This window comes from Chanos chanos, chromosome 4 (genome assembly GCF_902362185.1).
Source record: "Chanos chanos chromosome 4, fChaCha1.1, whole genome shotgun sequence".
Classification (NCBI taxonomy): domain Eukaryota; kingdom Metazoa; phylum Chordata; class Actinopteri; order Gonorynchiformes; family Chanidae; genus Chanos; species Chanos chanos.
In genome coordinates this window covers 42549722-42563535 of record NC_044498.1, presented here as the reverse complement: position 1 = coordinate 42563535, position 13814 = coordinate 42549722, and the positions used below count along the sequence as shown (strand labels likewise).

Sequence of the window (13814 nt, the reverse complement as noted above, 5' to 3'; positions counted from 1 at the left end):
CACACACACACACACACGCACATGCACACACATGCGCACACACACACATACAACAACACGTTCGAATTAGCAGGGCATCACTGACTATCACATAGACACTCCCATACAGCCTCATAAAAAAACAAAGCCGCACTCAGGGAAACACGTAAACACTCAACTTTCACACAACCATCCTACACAGAAGTCAAATGACTGTCTTCTTTATCCTCAGAACTGCCTTTGAACGCCCTACAAACAGGCTTTGGCTACTGAGGCGAGAAACATATCAGTTATGGAAACAGATTCCCTGTTTGACCACCATGCACCATTCTGATAACCATCCATTCTGATAGCAGTTGAGATACAGGCTTCGGGAGAGTTCTTTGAGGCCACCTGTAGATCTCTGTTTGATTGCTTGGTTGCTAGAAAGGAGAAGCAAAGTGTCTCCTTTCTACAGGTTCTCAAAAATGAAGTGTAAAAGGCATAAATCGTTAAGTAGAGACATATGACTAATGAATAGTGTTAAGCACTGAGAGGCAGTGATGAAGACTGTGTGCAGATGAGTATGTTACCCTATATTGAACTGTCATGTGGCCGAATGTCTGGACTCTGTTTAACAGACCAGGTCCAGAGCTCTTCAGAGAAATATTACTGTTTAAACTCCTCTACTCTGGAGCGACCCTGGCGTTCCCTCCTTGGCCATGGAGGGTAGACCGCTTCGACCTGCCTGACTGCGAGGTCATGGCCGAGGTTTCAGAGCCACTTTAGTGGAGGTTTCTGTGGGCGGATGAATATTTCATGTGTCAGGCTGCACTTAGGCAGGAATGCCGTCTTTTTCTCCTAATGATATCATAACCACAAGACAGACATGGCAAATGGAGGGAGCCATGAGGGAGCCAGTCCAAAAAAATAGCGCTCAATACACTGGCTTCAACCGAGGGAGGACTGGAATACATGGGCACGCACACGCACACACACACACGCACACACATGCATGCACGCACACACACACACACACACTCAGACAGTGGACGTAATTGTGATCAGTTGTATGCGCTAATGTTAGCGAATATTTCATGAAGCTAACAGGAAACATTTTGGCAATTGCTGGTGATCGTAAGGTTTTTGTTGAAATGCCATGCAGTCTATGTAGGGCACAACTGTTTCAGACATTCACACATTGCATCACACCACGTAAATTACAAATAGAAGCCTATCAGATGTCAGGCCGCATTAAAAGAATACAGAGTGTATTTCTTCAAGGTTACAGAGGAATACCAAAGAGAATGTTAAGTCCTTTAAAATGCTCTAACACAGTGACTTAACTCATACTCTCTTTTCACCAAAGCCATCCTGAAATCACTCGGATCTGATAAATGTAGTAGAAGACAGCCAATATGTAACGTATGTATCTTTTATTGAGAATAAAGTCATTTTTAAACGAATTTTCGGGTAGGAAAAACTATGGAGAGGAAGTGAATAACAGCGTATTAATGTGTTTGATTTGGACTTGGAGCCAGTTTGACAGGCTTGAACATCAGCCCTGGTCTAGCTGTTACGACAATCATAATACTGAGAGGCGGCATTAAAATGGAGTTCATGGAGAATTACTGGAGTTACTGGAGCGGAGAGACGTAGGTAATAAGGTAGGTGGCTGTTTTATACAATAGACAGCTCCAGTGAATGGACTGTCTAAAAAAAAATGATCCTTTTAAACCTTCGTTATACTTAATTCCATTAACTGACCACTACTTGTTGGGAAACGGATTGCGTAACTGACCAAGGCCGTATTAGCCGAGCCAGGATCGGTCCTCGGACATTTGGCTCGAGTAAGCCCACGCTAGAAGAGCCCAGAGAGTTTGTTCAAAGGGCTGCACTGAAAGCACTCCCAAGCATTGCCTGATTAATAGTTCGATACACCCCATTTCCTTCCTTTAACTTCTTTATCCCCCCCTTTTTTTTTTTTTGCTCCAACGTTGAAAAGAAAGAAACATATGTTCCCCTTTCCAAGGAGTAACACGTTTAAACACAAGTTCTTTCTCTCTAGACGGGTCCAGCGTGTGCTTTTGCTGAGCCAGGCAGAAACTCAATCTTCATTGCTCCAAAGGCCAATGCGTGCCCTGGCTTGCACCCAGAACCCCCTTTTCGTTAGGATATCTCCCTGTGTAAATATTTACATTAATGCTTTGAAACAGACTTGAGAAACGTTTGATAAGTGTTTGATATTGATTGGGACAGGCTTTATTGAATTGAGAAGCTGAAACTTACTCCTGAGAAAAACAGTCAGGTCACACTTTGGTGGTGTCTGGGAGTTTGAATAGGGGCAGATAGAGGTTGTTTGATGGTGGCTGATTTGTTGGCCAGGTTTTTTGTCGTGCTGATTTTAGTAGCTGGCTGGCTGGCCTGTGTTTGCTCTTCAGTCTATGAGTTTGTTGAGCTGGGTCATGACTTGTTGCTATCAATCATGTTGATTCTCACTTATGAGTTGAGAGGTTCAAATGCGCTCTTGAGGAATGAGTCAGACAGATGGAGAAAAGACACAGAAGGAGATAGACTGTTATAATGTCCAAGGTTGTGTGTGTGTGTGTTTGCGTGTGTGTGTGTGCGTGTGCGCGTATGTGCGTGTGTGCGTGTGCATGTGTGCGCGTGTGTGCGCGCACCTATGTGTACGTGTGTATGCATTTGTATGTATTTCTTTAACTGTGTTCATGTTGAAACTGACTAGCAAAAGAGGCCTCTTTCTCCCTCACTTCCTTCCTTATCTCCCTATATTTCACCACCCCCCCCTCTCTGTTTCTCTTTCTTTTCTGTGTGCTGAGGACCGCTGCTGTAGCCGAGAAGTGCAGTTTGACAGTTGAGACTAAATAGTGTTTTGTAAGGTAGGCTGTGGCTCTGGGTGTCAGGCAATATAAGAACTTCCGTTCTAACGGAGTGTGAAGACGTTTTCACATCTGTTCAGCACAGTTTTATGCACCTGTCTTCCTTTTCCTGTCCCCCTCAGTAACTTAACCCCCACCCCTCCTTCCCTCTTTGCCTCTCTTTGTATTTCTGTCTGTGTCTTGCCATCTTTCCAGCCAGAGGGCTGATGATGTCACCACTGGCGCAAAATGGACCAATCAAATTTTGGCCACAGTTTATAGGGCGCCAGGAGGATGTGGGTTTCATTCTTGAACAGATCTTGTGGCTGTCTACAGTATGAAATAAAACCTCTATTTTCTCTCTCTCTCTCTCTTTAGGCGCCTTGTGTAGCCAGTCTCTAAGAGATAACAGTGTTGAGAAACAATTCACTTTCCTCTCTCTGATTTTTCTGCTGGAAGAACTCCGTCCCTTATTCTCTCCCCTCCTTAAACTGGGAAACCTTCACAAACTCTTTCTCTCTTCCAGTCGCTCTTCCTCTCCCTCTCTCTCTCTCTCTCTCTCTCTCTCTCTCTCTCTCTCTCTCCCTCTCTCTCTCCATGTCTCTGTCCTTTGTCTCCTTTTCTCATGAGAGAATAAAAGCTGATGAAGTGAGGGGTGTGTGTCCGTCTCGGGCTGACAGGAGAGGGTGTCTGAGAAACGAGTCAGGACAGGCAAGATGAAAGGACACTACCAAAGCACCCGGATCCTCTGTGACAATGCAGAGAGACTCTGGAGTTCAACTCCAGCAATCAGATTCTTTTGTGAAGTCTAACTGTGCATGTGCAGGCAGCAGGGAAACACAGGAGTATGTAGTGTGTGCACAAGCTGAGAGTACATATGAGTGAGTGTGTGTTTTTCAACTCAGCCATAAGCATGTTTTAAATCTTGATCTAACTGAATCAAATGTTGCTAGAGAAATCTAAGCAATAAGGAAGCATTACTGAACAAATTTCATAAATTACAGGAGTAACCTCAGCATTACAGGAGCGACTTAGGCTGTACAAAAGAGACAGGAGTTACAGGAGTGATCTCTGCATTATAATATTGAGTTACTAAGACCTAATTAGTAAAAAAAAAGTGCTGCAGGAGAGCAGTGCATGTAGAGGCCTTTGAAAGTGCACGTATAGTATACACTCTTACATGAGTGTGGGAAAGGAAACTGGTAGATGCAGTGAATGGTTTCACTTTTACGCATATAAACACACACACACAAAGGCACACACACATACAGACACACAGAAGGAAATAAGACTATTGTAATGTCCGGGGTGCGTAAGTTTGTGTGTGTGTGTGTGTGTGTGTGTGTGTGTGTGTGTGTGTCTCCTGTGTATATGTGAACAAGTTATTCTGTCCTAAAACTGACACTGTTAATTTAGCTTTTCTATGAGGTTGATATAAGGACGGCACCCTGTGAAAGCCTAACCTAAAAAATAACATTTTATTCTTGATAGCTACTCATCACCTCTATGATAGACACAGTGTCGAGGGTCAGAAATAGCAAAAAGCTTCATGACCAAGAATTATATATGCTGTTATATACAATATATATTCAGCTCCTGCAATGTAATTACATTTTGCCCTTCGTGATCTTTAGTGAACTCATGGGCACTCAGCTAAGGTTTAGCTCAATAGGACATGGACTTGAGCCAAAAAATAGCTCACAGAAACTGGTATAAAATCCTAGGATGACAGACTGTCCATTTGAATGGTTGAGCAGTTTACCTCTTTTGGGTCTGTTTTCCCTTATATGTTTACTGTCTCTCTCTCTCTCTCTCTCTCTCTCTCTCTCTCTCTCTCTCTCTCTCTCCCCTTCTCTTCCTCTCTCTCTTTTTTTTTTTTGTTTGTTTGTTCTTTTGATGACTGACTCCGCTACATTACTGGGTGGGACTGTACATCTTGGGCAATCCGTTGCTTTGCAGAATTTTACTCACTGTTAAAAATAGAAGAAAAATAAACAGCTGGATTCCCCCCTCCTCCCCATGTCTCTGTTTTAACTAAAAAAAAAAAAAAGTTATTTAACTAAACTATTTATTTTCATTTCACTGCACTGGACAAAATAACCCAGCTCACAGTCCATTACTTGGTCTAAATGGAGACCTGATCTATTATTAAATTACCTTCACATACACTAATGTTCCTCTCAATCGGATTCATGGTAAACAGGGAAGCCCACAGCTACACAAGGCAGAGCTCTGTTCACCTCTGTTGGATGATAAATTGGAAATAGATGTTTTTATGGTTTTAGAGAGTTTAGAAGGTTTTAGAGCAATAGAAGATCAGGTCCTTGTTCCAAAGATTTCCATTTCACAGTCAGTGTTAGTCTGCAACTTGGTTTTCCTTCAACTGAAATAACTTCCATGTTCAAACAGCCTTTCAAAAGCAAATGCAGGTACAAAGAGGACAAGAGGGAGGTGAACCCCCCCCCCCAACAAACCTAAAATGTTAGTCTGTAGACAGATGCCATAATTCTTTTCTTTTGGAGCAGACGTATTCAGTCTAATGTGCTTTCACTTTGGGCTTACAGAGGATTATTCACACATAGTAACATTCAACTTACTTTGACAAACAAATCGGTAATGACAGATGTGTGTGGGTCTATGTGTGTGCTACAGCATGATCACAAAAATGATCTGTTAGCTTGATGGCTATGACGCACATAATCATGTCACATGAGTATTGCTGTATGTCACTTCATAGCACTGTTGAGTACTATCTGAGTATTATTGGTACTTATTTTCGTGGCACTCAAACTGAAATTCATGCCACAGTTAAGCGTTATTAGAATCATATTTGAAGAGTTATTTGAGTGATTAATAAATAACGACAGGACTGATTTGATGAGTGTTTGTCCGCATGCCCTTCTCTCTCTTTCCTTCTTTTTAATGTACGAATGACTGGTCAATTACAATGCTGATCACAATTGTCTCAGTGGAAGAGAACCACATTAAAACCCTAGAGGGATTTGTGTGTGTGTGTGTGTGTGTGTGTGTGTGTGTGTGTGTGTGGGTGGGTGGTTGGGGGGGGGGGGCAGTAAGGAGATGTCTACATCTAGTCTTCACACACTTTTTGTTTCACAGGAGTAGAGTGTGATGAGACCACTGACCCCACAGGGGGCTGCAGCTGTTGCTCTGGCAACGCAAGGCGCCAGTTTTCATCAAGAGTGCCTGGAGCCGATTGAACGGATGCGCTAACTCAAACATAGCATGGATAATTTTGCGTTCAGATGTAACGGGACTTTTTATTACAAAATTTTTCCCTGAAAATTACAAATGACACCAATTTGAGGACACCACCATTAAATGTCTACAGTACTTGCTGACACGCAAGCCTGCAGACAAAGACATACACACACACACACACACACACATACACACATCCACACAAATGCGCCACACACACACACAGGGAGAGAGAGAGAGAGAGAGAGAGAGAGAGAGAGAGAGAGAGAGAAGGAAAAGGAGGGGAGCTGGTACAGAGACTCATGACATATTTTTGTCTATTTATCTCTTGGCATTGAAACTGGTCTCAGCTTTGAAAACATGCTCCTCTGTTTCGACATCAAAGAGGCTTTTGAATCAACAGCTTGTGGAGGGTTGGCCTTTCCAGTGATTTAAGGAGCCTGGGCGTGGCTGGCCTTATTTACAGGTAGACACACCTGGCAGGTGTCCTCCTAACACACACAAACACACACACACACACACACATACACACACACCCACTCACTCATACACAAACATACACACACAAGCATAAACACATCAACAGGCACTTGGTCCCTCCTTTGTTTAACCACATGATATGGTGATATCTCTTCAGAAATAACACAGAAAATGCCATTATTCTGGATTTGCATACTTTGTACAGTGTGTGCAAAATGCAAATAATGCTTAACCCTCAACTCTCTCTTCTTGAGTTTCCTTTTTTTTTTTTGGCATAGGGATAAGTTTTGACAAACTGTCACAAGCAAACATATGAACACGCACACTCTCACTCATACAAACATACACAGACAGACACAGACACACGCACACACACACACACGCACACACACACACATACAAACTTAAACCTTGAAGTTGAGGGGTATGACACTGATACATCAGCAGGGAGGATATTTGACACTTTCGTCATCTTCTCTATTTTCTGCACCGCATTTTTGTCCCTCTAGATTTACACAGAATGGTGTGTCATTCTACTGCTGCACATCTATCTGCGGCTTTGAGGGAGTGTTCTGTTTGTATGGAAGTGCACATATATAGTATGTATGCATATGTGTTATGAGCTGTGGGTGTGAGAATGTTCATGCGCATCTGCATTTGGCTGCAGAGGAACTGCAGTCCTGTCTATCAGGTTTCCCAGCTCAGTGGATAAATATTAATTGGCATCAGTCAACTGGCACTGTTAAAGCAGAAAATATTACTCAAGCCCTGATTACTAGAAATTAAATGGGGCATGCGTTTAGATGAAACCTTATTATTATTATTGTTATTATTGTTATTATTATTATTATTATTATTATTGTTGTTGTTGTTGTTGTTGTTGTTGTTATCATTGTAGTTTTACATGACATACAAACACCCCCCCCCACACACACAGGTATACACACACACACACACACACACACACAGATACTCACACAAAGACACACACGCACAAGCAATGAGAACAAGAAGAACCAAAGCTGACTTAAGGTAAGGAAAAAATGAACATTCCGTGTGACATTTCGTGAAACCACACACACGCGTCTTGGATGCTAACTGTCCCACACAGAGGCTCATTAGTGGTAGATGAGTCAGCGTAGCTTTTCACACATTCAGCGGTGACACTAACACCGGTTCTGACCTCTACTGAGACGTTGCTGTGATAGCACATAAAAATAGTTCACCAAATGTTACGTTGAGCTTTTCAGTATGTCTTTTTCCCTTCAATGTCTGTGAGAACAAATGAACTGATAAATGAATGAACTTTCTTCCTGAAAATAACAACAAAATTGTGTGGGATGTTCTACAGATCTCTAATCAGGTCCAAACTTACAGACAGACTTATGAAAGAAAGCTATCAACATCGTTTAAAAAGAAGTGCTTACAGGGACAAAAATGTGCTCGTCATAGCTGCTGGAACACATTGAAAAGAATTTCTCAGAAATATTTGTTCCCCTTCTGAGGAAGGTGTTGAATGAGGTGTGAAATCGCTGATGCACTAGCAATCACATTTAGAAATGACGCTGTCCCTAAATCCTCTTAAAAAAAAATAATTAAAAAAAAAAATCAAGTGAAACTTTGACAATGATCTTATCCACAACAAAAAAAGCTGCAAATCTAGTTAATTATACCCCTGCCATGAGATAAAGGGGGCTTTAATGAGCATCCGCAAGCTGAGTGACCAGTGCTCACACATTTTTGGGTTCTGACCTATTAGACACCCTTGGAGCGTTTGTGACATTTTGACCCAGGCATAGAGCAAGAGACACCGACCAGCGCTGTCTTACTAGGAACCACAAAGAGTACACGCAAGCAGACACATGTCCTTACACATCATCAAACAAATACTTGAAGACAACTAGATAGACAGCTCTATGTCCAGGCTTCTGTTCTGTAACGGGCTGCTGTACAGTCTTGCAATTAACCCTGTGTTGTTACCTCTAAAACATATATTTCTTTCAAGTGTTAAATCAGCAATCTGTTCTGTGGTCTGGCCGGGGGAAACCTCTCTGACCAAAGACAGGAGTGCGAGGCATAGCGTTCAGTATCTGTGGTTCAGAGGCACCCTACCACCCTTAGCGGTTTGGGTGGTGGGGAGATTACTTGTCTTAATAAGCGGTATAGTAGACATCTGAGATTAGCAGTCTTGGCTGACCACTAACTGTTGTGAGCTGTCACACACATGTGCACACACAAATACAGCTAAGAAACCTCTCAGAGCCTCGGTGTGCGTGCATGCGTGTGTGTCTGTGTGTGTGTGTGTGTGTCTGTGTGTGCGCGGCTGGCAAACTCACATTCTCATGGACACAACCAATCTGTTTTGGGAAAACAAGCACACAGACACGCACACACACACACACACACACACACAGTAAAGGCCATATACCCTTGTATCATTTACAGATGACTCATGTGGCTCTTTCAGTTCACGACTGAGAATAGTCCACTGACTGCATCACATCCCACAGAGCAGTCTCTGTTTAACTCCAGTCCATAGTTCGCACATCCATTTAACTTTGGCACAACCTAGGCCAAACGTTATCTCAGAGTGCATTCAGTATATTCAGCTTCATTCAGGACTGTATGTACCTTTTAAACTACTGCAAACAGCACAGCTCTCTTTTCCATCTCCATGTGGTTCCTCTCTGAGTGCACACTGTTGCGCAGGTCAGCGCACAAGTACTTACCGTACAGCGCACACAAAACACATTACTCTAAAATTCATAATTTTCTCTTTTACAGAACAGAACACAGACCTCAGGGTGGATTAAACTTGAGAGCGTAAAACACAAGAGCGCTTATATTTAAAGTACAGAGTAAAATTGTTTATGCGTGATAACCTCTGTACTGCGTGCGCAATTGTGCGTGCAGGTTTAATTGTAAATCCTTCTCATTCGGACGGAACAGAACAGAAGGCTTTGTATTCGCGTCACTGATGACCATTACATATATAGGAGAACTCTTGCACAGTTTTGCTATAACATATCACATCGTCGGTACTCACGTCTTGGTTCGCGCGGTCCGTCAACGGTCACTTTGATGGCCCGATGATAGGTTGCGACTTGAGGGGGTCCGGTGAATACAGTGATGGTCAAGGTGAAGCTTTTTCCTGAAAGGGCGATAAAAGCTAGATCTTAAAAATACAACATTGGTGACAGAAAACGTTAGTCCCCATTACCATGAAATTTCAGCCTCTTACTTACTTGGTAGTGATATTTTTAATTGTTGAAGTTTACAGGCAAACCGTACAAGTTGAAAACTAAAATTAACATTTCTAATTAGTTTAGCTGGATAAGATATTAGAGCGTGCCAGTGAAACTACTGTGTAATACGGTATAGATGGACTGAAAGGAAAGAGCTGTTCAGTTTGTCAACTGTTAAACTTAATCTCAGATACAGGCGGGGGACGCAACCTTATTCCGCTGCGGAGACAACGGAGCCAGGTTGCTCCATTATTACGTTCAAATCATGGTTTAAATCAGTTCACTGCGGACTCGTAAATTTGGCTGCATGAACAAATCAAATCCTTGCTGGAGACACGCTCAGGGACACATGACAAGCCTCCTGTGCGGATCAGAGTTCAAACAGATTCGGTCCTGCTGCTTTGATGCTCAACAAAACATTTTGGGGCGGGATTACTCAGGCAATGTATTCCAGATTGTACCCCAAACACACAATTTTGCTTCTCTGATATTCTAAAAGATCGTTGTTAATTCGTTCGCACGAATCTCGAAGGTGCCTGTGTACATAACGGAACAAGGAAGATGGACAATGAGCGATTTTTTTTTCCATGAGACTTAGTATGAAGCAGTGCTTTGAGGGAAAAAGACAGCTCTTTTGAGTACGTAGTGGCGACTGAAAAAAAAACCTAGGGTGGGGTAATTGACTGCAGAAATGAAAGGTACTTTTAATTCTGAGACTGGAGCGTTTTCCATTCATCCGTCTGCAACTATTTAAAGTGTAACATTTACAGGAAAAATGTGAGCGCACGGGAGTTGTGCCAGGAGGAAAGAGAGGGAAAGGGGAAAAGACGGAAGGTTGGGAAAGAATGTTAGCAATGTAAGAGGTAGGCCTAGTTTTTTTAAGGTGTGTAAACAAGCCAGCCATTTAAAGCAGCAAACGTTTCACTAAAATTTCTACCTGGGGAAATTTCTTTCCTTAATGTAAATAATTTTGGTGCATAATTTGGGCCATCATAAAGAATGTTAACCAGAAATTTAAACAATCTTTTAAACTGCCGGATCATTTTAATATTTCTTCTACATAATCTACAGCACATCAGAGTAACATCTGGATGACTAAAAAACAGAAAGAGCGTAGTCACGATGCGTGTTCTCTGCGCCTTAATAAAATCTCTGGGGGTAAACACTTCGACTAGCAGAGAACTTAAGATGCGTCACTTCCCACCTTAAAAACAGTCTTGAAAACGGCATACATTACTAGCTTTATTTAGCTATTCTGATAGAGACGCAGGCGAGGCATGAGAATCTGCTAGACCAAAGTTTTGCTTTGAATGTAGGCCTATTTCATAATGTGGCTTCAAAACAGCGAATTTTTTTACACACCTCGTCCGCTTCTGCCCACGAACCGCAGGTCGTTGAATCGAGCAACCTGATTTTTCATTACTGCAGATGCGTTCCTCAGCTCCGCGGAGTAGTTTTCATCATTGCCCGCCATCACCGTGACCAGTGTACCGTCTGGAACATCACCTAGGGCGACCACCTACAGAAACACAGCACGGTCAACTGGGGACAACATGCGTTCTGTGCTGAACATACAAATACTGAAAACCGCATCCGCTGGCATGAACCCCGCTAACTACAAACAGAACCACACATTAAAATACAATACACTTTAGTAATAGTCGTGAATGTGAATAATTGGCATTTGGGAGATGATATAAAAATTGGTATTGCTGAAATAAAGTAACGAGGATATCATTTACGAAGTAATAACAGAACTAACCACTGGAATTAAATTGTCTAAGAGGTTTCCAATGATGACTGAGATTATGGCATTCAGCCTGTAAACTATCATTAACGTTAAAAATGTAAACCATAGATTTAAAGCCATTTTACCACATACAAATGACATATAATATATAAAAAAAATACTCGACATCCACATCCAAATTCCAACTTAGAGTTAAAGTATTTAGAGCCTATATTGTCTCGGAATTATGAAATATACTCTTGAAAATAATATTAGGTCTCCCGCAGTAATAATAATTTCAATGTAATAATAATAATAATAATAATAATAATAATAATAATAATAATATGGAGATTACCGCTGTACTCGTTATAAAGCATACTTTACACTTTTTGTGACACTGCGCTGGCCATAATTATTTGTCATGAAAAATGGATGGATGGATCATTACGGAATAAAAATTATTTTCGGTTGCTTTGCTTTTAACGATAAATAATCATATTAAAAGGACGTGGAATAAGATGAAAAGGGGGTTAAGTTTGCACAAAAAACCCCCAGCAAAAATTAACCTGCCTCTCAGTGTGCTGATGCTCTCTTTTCATATAACGAATGACTGACTTATTAAATGTAATTATTGAAATGTTTGCGATGAAAATGCTGTCATCTGTGATGAATAAGAAATTATTGCTCATGGTAACATTATCTCTACCCTGGCATTGCAAAGTACAGAAGTTAAAAAGAACAAACGCTGTTGCCATCCGTTTTGTGCTTATTAAGATAAAACATAACACATAACGCATAAAACATAACACATAACGTACCTCATGAGGTACGATGGTACCTCATGAGGTACCATCAGTGGCATGAATCAAGTCACCAGTATGGTCAAACGGTACCAGAAGAAAACCACCAGTGGTTTGCTGTTACCTTGAAAGCAACCGGCAGGGTTTTGTTGCACCGCCAGTGGGAGGGGAGCACCGAACACAGAAAGTTGGGGCTGTCTGTTCGCACCAGCTCGCCGGCGTGATCTGCCAAAACGTCCACCACAGACCGCGTCTCCGGTCGTGTCCTCAGCGGTCCGGGGGTGGCCATGCTCCCGCTACTGTCGCCAATCTTGCTGCAGGAGAACGACGTGGAAGGCGGCGTGAACCGTCTCGGGGTGGTCGGGTCTACGGGAATATGCATTACAACAGCTTGGGTGAGTGCCACTTCACGATTTAGTAGACTTCGTGCCTTTCGTGAAAGCGTTGCTCCTCGTTTGGTTTTCAGGTGCTGTTAAATGCCCAGTCAAAGCCAGCGCAACGATGGAGACTCGTGCGTGGTCCCACAATTAAAACAAGAGGCTAATTAAGTCCAAAAGTTCCCAGTGACTGCTCGAAGAATTGTTTACTTTTTCGCCTTGAAGCTTTGAATGTGTCGACAAAATAAATACTTAGGTTTGTGTCGCTATATCTGCAGCACAGGATGTAACATGCGAAGCGTTAACTACGCCGTTTTCTCACTGACTTCAGCAAAACCAAGAAACCACAAACTCAGACCTCAGCTCTCATTCGCAGCGGTTTGTTGCCCATGCAAATATCTAGTCTACTCTATACTCTGTACTTGACGCACTGCCAGTAACTCACTTCTCTGTGTTTGGTTAGTTAAAAAAAGATGTCAAACGCATCTACGTGACTTTTCACACCACATGTGCGAAGCAGTCTCTAGGAGCGATAATAACTTTTAATGAAGTCCTGTCGCTATTTTCCGAAGAACACTTGATATGAGCATAATCCAGTCGTCGTAAAGCAAATGCAGATGCGACGATAAACTGGAAGATTCAGAATCGAAGTCTTTTTTTTATTATTGTTAGTCACAAGCGCTAAATACTCCGCTTCGGGCAAATCGTCTTGAGTTTCGCTGAACTTCGGGGCGCAGACAAAAGTACTGAAGCTCAGTTAAACACGAACTTCTATCGACACTCTCCGAACGCAGTTACTCCGTTAGCACAGTATAAAATCACTTGTGTAAAATTCCTTTTAAACAGTTTTTTCCTTCTGTCGACAAGTGCAAAGGTCCAGCAAACGCCAAATTTCCTCTTCGGAAACAACACTAAAAACGAAAACAAATACAGGAAAGCATCTACGTGTCTCCAAACGACTATTAGACAAAGTGGTAATCGTTAATTGTGTAATCTTTCTGGAGTGGCTTGAAGGAGCGTTGACAAGTAGAGCAGAAATCCTTTTCCCTTCGTTAGAACGCTGCAGTAGGGTAGCAGAACTGCCGTGCTATTATTTACTCAAGTCATTTTAGTGTACGGAGGTC

General features: G+C 42.1%; 1 protein-coding gene across 1 annotated transcript in view; it reads right to left on the bottom strand.

Moving 5' to 3' along the window:
• Window positions 1-12695, bottom strand: part of runx3 (RUNX family transcription factor 3) — a 28131-nt gene extending 15436 nt beyond the window's left edge. Inside the window, exons 1-3 of the mRNA XM_030770911.1 lie at window positions 12438-12695; window positions 11144-11300; window positions 9583-9687 (exon numbers count right to left, since the gene is read on the bottom strand). Coding sequence (XP_030626771.1) covers window positions 9583-9687; window positions 11144-11300; window positions 12438-12695 — 520 coding nt within the window. The remainder of the gene's footprint in view (window positions 1-9582; window positions 9688-11143; window positions 11301-12437) is intronic.
• Between the last annotated feature and the right edge of the window lie 1119 nt (window positions 12696-13814).